General features: G+C 33.2%; 1 protein-coding gene across 1 annotated transcript; it reads left to right on the top strand.

Annotated features, from left to right (window-relative positions):
• The first annotated feature begins 7,592 nt into the window (after positions 1-7,592).
• Positions 7,593-9,181, top strand: LOC132269984 (uncharacterized protein At4g22758). Its single transcript, XM_059771210.1, has 2 exons — positions 7,593-8,254; positions 8,830-9,181. The coding sequence occupies exons 1-2, from the start codon at positions 7,873-7,875 to the stop codon at positions 9,012-9,014; spliced, it is 567 nt and encodes a 188-aa protein (XP_059627193.1). The 5' UTR covers positions 7,593-7,872; the 3' UTR covers positions 9,015-9,181.

The raw sequence follows: 9,181 nt of genomic DNA, 5'->3' as shown, positions 1-9,181 counted from the left end.
ATTGGGATGAAGGAAAATCGAAGTGATTTGGTTTCCTTAATCTCTTCGACCACGAGACGGAATCCAAACTTGTGGGACTAACATTTTCTCCCAAATCATTAATATACATGAATCCAAACACGTGGTCAAATCTTGCTTAAGATGTTTTGATCTTACCCAAACACAACAACTAATGTACCATAAAATTAAAAGACTCAAACTGTGACTCTTTTGACAACACATGTATTGCGTGTTTGTGTGTGTGAGAGAGAGACTCCAAATTAGCCATACAATAATGGATGGGAATGATGGGGGAGTTTCAGGACCTGAATACGAAGCACATCCATACATAATTGGTATAATGCCAAAGTAGGCCAATATTAATTGTGATTTTGGGTGGGCCCCATCTTGCTCACGTGTTCGACACGTCCCTAGACCCACCTCCACCACCAAGCAACGCCCGTTTGTCTCTCTTTTATTTTGGTCCAATCGTCCACTACACATGCGTATGTTAGTAACATTAACCTACACCACATGTTACAAACATCACTATAATTACATGATTTAATGTGATGATATGCAATGAATATATAACGGAACTTTAAAAGGTTCATTATTACAATAATAACACGTTAACAACAACAGCAACGCCGCTGGCTAGCTTTATTGTATTTTATTAATATATGTCATTTATACATATGGATTAATTTAATTATTTCAATACCTTCGATTTTAGTACAAACACTTTTTTATTCTTAATGTGTTTGTTTTGTCATTTAAATTTTTTTTTTAAAAATTATATTCTGATAACTATAAAATACAATTTTTTGAAAACATAACTATTTTTCAGAAATTGTTAGCCATGAATGATTTTCTTTCATTCTCAGAAATAAAAATTATTTTTAAAAAAATTAAATCAAGCACGCGGATAATATTTGGTGCTTCTCTTATTAACAGACTAGCTAAAACAATTATGATTTTAGATCTCACTTTTAGTTATTTTGGTGGCACATATATAGTTGTGTTTTTCTTGTGGTATAAATTGTTTTAACCATAAATTTTTTGGGGAAAAAAAGGTTCAAAGTTTGATACTTTTTTGGATTTGTTGCTGCAATTAAAGGTATTACTTATAGGACAAATGTCTTCAGACAGAAGTGTGTTTTATGAAAAGTGCTTTTAACAATTGTGTCTCAAAACATTATATGACCCAAAACAATAAAATGCAATAATTGAAGGAGGGCTTGTGACAATGTTTTCAATAGTCGGCTTAAAATTGATGCATAATTAATAAGGGTAAACTAATAGAAAAAGACAATATATTGGATATAAATTTTTGAAAAGTAAAAATGATAGTAATTAATTAACAACTGCGGTAAATGAATTCATGTGTTATAGATAAAATTTAAGTACAATTTAAAACAAATAATTTTTTTAAAGAAATGGAAGGATGATTTAAATGGTTTTGTACTTCACTCTACATCCATGTCACAAAATTATATTTAATTGTCACAAAATCCATGAACTCAGTAGGTACAGACAATTTTTAATTACTATATGCACTATATATATATATATATATGTTATACACATGCCAGAGGTCGCAAATGTCATAGCTATATGAATGTACAAGTGACTATGGTAGTGTAACTTTAAATTTTTTTAAACATAACCGATAGTTGGATTGACAATATTTACAACTATAATAGGTTACCTTTTTTTTTTTTTTTGTTATTATTAATTTTTATTTTTATTTTACATTTTGGATTTTTGAGACTGAAGATTAATAATACTTGTTGTTTCAAACACATTTTTCTTTCAAATTAGCAAAATAAATAAATAAGTAAATAAAAACAAAACATGACTAATTGGATGTGATAATTGGTTTTTTTTTTTTTTTTTAATTATTATATATATATATATATCAGGACTCAGGAGTCACTTATAACATCTTATCCATACAAGGCCTACATATATATTCTAAAATAGCTTACCAAATAGTACAGTGGTCATTATTTTGATACATAATATCTATCCAATATTATGATAAATATTAGCATATATTATACGATCATATCATGTTATCAACAAGTTTGTGTTTTTTATTTTTATTTTTTTATTTTTAAGGTAATTCGGATATATTGAATTATAAAAAAAGTCAAATTTTAAAGATGATATAATATGTTTCATCACTTGAACTCAAATAATATCTTTAAGATGTTATAGCTGCCATAAGTTTTTTATTTTTTATTTTATTTTTATCAAACTTATTACTTATAGGAAAGCAAATCTGTAAAATTTGGAAATTTCTTGGAACCTTCACAGCTGTCGAACATTTAATAATTTAGTCATTTAAAATGTTTATACTCTCGATTTTTTTCAGTTGTCTAATCTAATGTTGGCTACCAAATATTCTTGGTGGATATGATTGGAAATTCCAAAATCTCAATCACTTTGTTTGGTACATAGTGGGACCTCTTTAACGGTTTACCATTGGACGCCGTGTCCCTCATGTTACCTTCTAAGATAGGGAGATTATGGTCATTTAACATATATAAAAAAAACAAAAGATAAATTGCATAAAATCCCCTGAACTTTACTTTCTTTCCCAATAAATCTTCCTGAACTTTTATTTTGACAAAAAACCTCTTAAACTATTTTATTTTTTGAGAAAAACACCAGACGATACTATTCCGATTGGAAATTGGCATGTGACCTATGCTACACTTTCAAAATGACAATTTTGCCCTTATTACCAATACCATATAAAACCCCAATTGAAAGCCCAATCTGTCATTGTTAATCCTAACTCCTATTATAGCTTCATTCTCTCTCTATTCTATGGAGGTCATTCTCTGCAAATCTTTTTTTTTTCTTCTTAATTGCCATTCTTGCAAATCAACAGTCCGAACCATAAGTTTTGTTCACAAAATCAAGATGAAGTTGAAGGTGCAAAATGAATATATGACAGTTTAAGAGCTAACATATGATGGATATGTATATATACATATATGTATGTATCATATATGTATATGTTGGGCATAATGTGAAAAAAAAACCCTCAAATTTGTTGCTCAATAACAAACCATCTTGCTAAAGCTAGATATATATATAAACAAACAATACAATTTCTTTAAAAAACTGAAGCCGATGTATATATATTAGTAAGCAATAAAATTTCTTTCAATTGTTCTTTTACTCATTTTTTAGAAGATGAGAATGGCCGAATCACTAATTATTGGAGAAAAAAAAAAATCTAATAGTTTTAGGCTACCAAGAGCATAATCTTACACAAAATAGAGCAAACCAAAACCTGAAAATCATCAAATCAATGAACAATTCTGGTGGATGGAATATCCCGAACCAACAAATATGCAAACTCATCATCAACATACAAAGAAAAGTAAAATGTAGACCACACCAACCCATCATCATCACCAATTCTCCAAACAAAGGTTTTTTTTGCCTAAATTTTCAAACCCAAGAACGGTGGACAGCTCAATCATGGCGGGCGTCAGATTCCGAAGATTCATACAAAAAATAAATAAATAAATAAATAAAAAATAGCCATAGCTGCCAAGAGAGGACAAGCAACAACGACAACAGCAAAATCCAGAGCTTCACTCCGTCTCCGTTAATGAGTTAATTGAGTTTGATTTCATGATTAATTTGGGTTGATTAGCCAAATTGGGTCCCCAATCAAAATTTCAGGAATCGGGCGAGGTTGTCGTCGGTGGTAGTCGTGGACTGGTAAGCGGTGCCAGAGGTTGCTATTGATCGGCGATGACCCTGTGGACGGTGTGCCGTGAACGGGTGCAAGAGACACTGTCAAGCTACCACACTGGCGAGCTACGGGTGCACAGTCCCACATCGCCTGGGTAGAGGAAAGGTGAAGTGCTTATATGTAAGTGTGTCTTGGTATGAGGCTTTTTTGGTGTGAAACCCAAGAGCAAAACCGTGTGAGCTCAAACCCAAAGCGGACAATATCATACAATGTGGTGGAATGGGTCGTTACAAATGGTATCAGAGCCTGACCCAGTCGGAAGTGTGCCGACGGGGACGTCGGGTCTCCAAGGGAGGTGGATTGTGGATTGTGATGACACCGTGGCTGAGTGTGTCGTGGGCGGGTGCGAGAGACACTGTCAGGCTACCACACTGGCTAGGGTCGTATTCTATGGTTACGATTCTACCATATATGTCTTTTTCATTCTGTCGAAAATCGATTTTACGGTATAGACGCTTATGACCTCCCCCTCTATGCCCTGCGGTGGCATTACGATCTTTACCACAACGATGCTGTCCATAGATCAAATTCTTTCGTGGATTGAATTTCACTTGACTGTCTACGGCTCCATTGCGTGAAAAGGTGAAGTGCTTATATGTATATCATACCATGTTGTGGAGTGAGTCATTACAATTTTGGTACTAAAATAAGGACGATAAGGTGGTGTTTAGCCGTTAGTGGATTGTGATAAGGTGAGCTGTGACCTGCTAAGATTGTATTTAACACATTAGTAAGAACATGTACTAAAATGATACAACGGTGTCCTTCCACTAAAGGACAATATGATAATCTTATAACTCCGGCTATTTCTTGTGCCAGCCACTTTTGGTTTTGTCCTCAAAGTTCACTTTTTTAAAAGTTCGGGGGCAATTGTTAGTTTAGGGAGATTTTATGAAATTGGCTGATAGTTCGGGTGAGTTTTATGCCCTTTATTGAAAAAAAAAAAAAAAAAATTGATTAACATGAGTTTAAAAGGAATATATTTGGTTGTTGCCGACTGCTATCACACACAGGAAAAAGGGGTGATGATTAAATTTTGAAATCATTCAAACTCTCTTACTTTTGAAGCATATTAATTGGTGTTTGTTTTCGTTGTGTTATAAGATGGTTTTGAAGAAAAATTTAACACAATCAATCATTCTTTCCAGGATGGTTCACATTCTCCCATTATTCATTTTCGAGATTTTCAGATGAATTATTAAGTTTTACATCTTAAATAAAAGAAATTGGTAGATTTTCCTAAATTATGTGATTCATTCGGATTAAAGCTATCTAATTAAGAAAGACTAACCCATGAATTTTAATAAAATATTATAGAAAAAACTAAATATGAATTTTGACTCACAATATCGTGTTGTTAATTAGATCATGTTTTAAGATTAAATTTGAAAAAGATTGGATTGTTAAATCATGTTTTAAGATTAAATTTGAAAAAGATTGGGTTGTTAGATCATGTTTTAAGATTAAATTTGATAAAGATTTGAGATGTTGAAAGAACTTAAATATATTAGAAAAAGACACTTGCTTTTCCTTCATGTTTAATTTTTTTTTTTTTTTGCAGCCCGATTGAATCCTTCAGCCACTACATGACGGAAAAAAATCCTCTCCATTTACTCTCTCACTGGAAAGCTAAGTTAAATTTGCATTTACCAAGCTATCAATTTATACATACAATTTTGGTATAAGACATATATATATATATATATATATATATATATATATATATATATATTGTAATATTTAATGAATTTAATTTTCACTTTATGAGTCTCACAATTTATATAGCTTTTGTATAAAACATATATATATTGCAATATTTAATGAATTTAATTTTCACTCCCACTTGACAAAATAAGTGGCAAAAAAATTGAAAATTAAACTTTTCCAAAAAGTAAAAACAAAACCTTCCTCTCAAAAAGTCAGCTCTGCATCCAAACGAAATGAAAATTTCCCCTCATCAAAATTAAGTTTGGAACTGGAAGCAAAACCAGATCAAACGTAAAGCAAATTCAAAACACATTGCATAAGTGATGCTTCGTGATTAATGAACTCTCTCTTCAAAGAAACAAAATCAGACCTATTTAGGAATAATATTCCTGCCATTTGGCAATTGTAAGTGAGAGACTGTGATTTTTATTTTATTTTTATTTTTTTTAAATGAGAAAATAACTATTATTTTATTTAGAGACAATCCAGGGGTGACTTTGATTATCAAAAGAATTTGAAGTCTGAGTTATTATGTCTGATGAAATAAAAAATCTGTAAAACCAAAATTTGAAACGTATTTAATTTACCTTGTTTGGAGGGCAACCCGAAATTCAATTTGTTTGTTATTGTGCATTTACATTATTTGGGACAGAAGAAGAATAAACAATATACCAATAAATTTCGATACAGAAGAGAAAAAATAAAAAAGTATTTTAATTTAAATAAAAAGTTAAAGTTAAATGGTATTTTTTTAGTAGTATAATATATTGTATAAAATATAATCGTATAAATTAGTATTTCTATATATGGTAAAATAAAGTGTAAATTAGTAAAAATTTTACTTACCTTACTGACTTAGCGATGACAAAACTATGTTAGAAATATGGTGTTAATCACCACACTGAACGTTAGAGAGTAAATAAAGAGAATTTTTTTCCCCCCATAACACTATTAAGATGATGTTTCTCGTATAGCACATTACAATAACAATTATTGATAAGAAAATTTCTGTTGCTGAAATGATTATAACCTTCTCCAATGCACTAAAAGACGCAATGGAGTGTGAGATATTTCCATTAAGCAACTGCACAATAGTGTCACATGAGATGGTTGTTTAGTATATTTAGTATTCAACGAATAATTAATTAAATCAAGACACAATTAAACCAATAATTTTTTCGGCTTAGAGCGTCTACATTCTCAGAGTCTATAATAATTGGAGTATGACCTCACGCAAAACATGTGATATGACGTGGACGGAAGACAAAGGAGGCTAAGGATGGACGCGTGTCACTAACAGTATGTGTACCGTCTATATCCGCCTCCACCAGATCACAAAAACCTAACTACACTGACGTCGCACTTGAACAACATTCACCATTCACTAATGTATACTCGTCAGTAACAGTCATCACCGTCGAATTAGAACGGCGCACTTTAGTGGAATCAGTTGAGGATCGGACAAAAGCGAGACCAGACCAGACCCCACACATGGTTCAGTGAACCGGCAATAAGCGGTGGAAGCCATCCACTACAACCGCTTGTTTTGGTAAAGTCTATTCAGTGCAACTGTCTTTCACGCTTGACCATTTGAAACCACATTTACATCTCAAAAGCAGAAAATACTTCCCTCCTAGCTACTAATTTACGCCAATATGGTCCGAATTTGTTGGACATGCATACCTAATTTGGACATGGCTGGGATATATCATGAATAAATTCAAAATAGATGATTTTGTAATTATATTTTAAATAAAAAATTCATTACAATTTAAAATATATTATATGAATGAAATAATAAAAAATATTATTTATATATATATATAATTATAATATATTTCTCTCTCTTCTCGCGTCAGTGTCCATACTCCATATTCATGCCCCTAGTAGGATTTGATGGTCTCATGTTGAGTTTGGATAAAATTTGTTTCTTGTTAAAAACTTTTTTTTTCCCCAAAAAAAGTGAAATTTACTGAAAATATGCAGTAACACACGCACTCTCTCTCTCTACAACTGGCTTAGCCGGTCACCAATAATGAAAAATCAAGCGGGCTTCTGAGACGGCTCTCCTTGTCTTCGTCCCCCCTCCCCATCTGCTTCCTCATAATTCATATATGTATAAATACATGCATCTATCATATGCATTATATTGTGTTCTTCCTCACCCTTTGACCCCTCCCTCTTTTACATCTATGCCCTCGCCGGCCTTCCTATTTACCACGTTTGACCACCCTGTCTATGATAGCTGCCGGAAATCGGGAATCTGAGAGCCCATTCTCAACTCCAGCTCTCGGCTTCCCTCGTCTCAGGTTCTTCCGTTACCGCCGATTGAGGTAATCATATACGTAATTCATCTATATATACACATATATATCGATCATATATATATACAAACGCATAATCAGATGTCGACTTCGAAAAATCATCGGAGAGGACGAGAGGAGAGCCGGAAGTCGAGGCTTGGGGAGAAATCGTCGTCGTTTCACGGACGGAGTCTAGGAACTGTGGGGGAGAAGCTTCTGCGGCCGAGGACGGTGCCGGATTTGCTAGCCGGTGGGAGTTTTGCCGGTGTATCGCTGGACGGACGGCCGAAGCTGACGAAGTTGCTCCTGAATGTGACGGTACAGAGGAGCCTCGGGGCCGTACAGGTGTTGATGGCGCCTGAATCGACGGTTGGTGATTTGATAGCGGCGGCTCTGCGGCAGTACGGCAAGGAAGGCAGACGGCCGACCTTGGCGGGCCATCCATCTGGCTTCGACCTCCATTACTCGCAGTTTAGCTTAGAAAGTAAGTACTCTCTCCCTCTCTCTCTCTCTCTCTCTCTTTCTAAATTAGCTGTTTGATCGATGTAATTTTTGTTTGACGGTTGATGATCAACTTGTTCAATATCTCGTAATACTAGTCGTTTGATGAGTGTAAATTCCTTGTAGCGATGATTATCACCGTTGATTCGAAGATTCTGACCCTATTGGCAAGCAATTCGGAGAATTGCCTATTGGTTCAGTTGTCTGAGAAGGATTTTTTTATTTTTTGATAATTAAAAATCAGAGAATTGTACCCCAAAAAAAAAAAAAAATCTCATTTCGAATCTTATTAGTATAATTTTTTGAAAATATTTTTTGTTTTGAAATCTTGATAGCGGTTTAAGTGGGGTTTTCAGGTTTTTGAAAATTTAAAAATTAAAAATTGTACAAAATTCTATTTAATTGATAAGTTCTGAAATTTTAGTTTAAAAAAATTATGTTCTGACAAAGTTAATTTTTTATAATTCTTTTTTAAAAAAAATTTAGGCTCAATTATTTTTTGAAAAAATTGGACCAAACAAGTCCTAAAGCACTAATTAAGTTGGTTTTTGTGGACAGGTTTGGATAGAGAGGAGAAACTAATAACGTTGGGATCCAGAAACTTGTACATATGCCCTAAAACCTCTGCCACCGAAAGTGGCGGCGGCGGCGGTGGTGTAGCGTCCTCATCATGTTCAAAAGAAGCTGAGGAAGGTACAAAGATTGGTGTTCCGTGGCTCAAGTTCATGAACTTCTTGCTGTGAACGACCCTAGTTATTGTCTTTTTATTTTTACCGTCTGGCTATTCCTCTCTATATTTTTTTTATTATTATTTATATTTATTAATAAGTGTAGAAATAGCTAGGTTTGGAAAAGTTGTACAAATCTATATTAATCTAGGAATATATATATTCATGTCTTTCGGTTTGGA

Source organism: Cornus florida, unplaced genomic scaffold (genome assembly GCF_030987335.1).
Source record: "Cornus florida cultivar Cherokee Brave unplaced genomic scaffold, ASM3098733v1 CherokeeBrave_3.0.0_Hap2_Chr08, whole genome shotgun sequence".
Lineage (NCBI taxonomy): Eukaryota > Viridiplantae > Streptophyta > Magnoliopsida > Cornales > Cornaceae > Cornus > Cornus florida.
This window is presented reverse-complemented; position numbering and strand designations above follow the sequence as displayed.

What these genes read in the sequence shown, in the direction of transcription:
- LOC132269984 (XM_059771210.1), top strand. Translation starts at nt 7,873, where the DNA reads ATGTCGACTTCGAAAAATCATCGGAGAGGACGAGAGGAGAGCCGGAAG. An exon ending in CTCGCAGTTTAGCTTAGAAA is followed by an intron (nt 8,255 to 8,829) that starts GTAAGTACTCTC and finishes TTTTGTGGACAG; the next exon opens with GTTTGGATAGAGAGGAGAAA.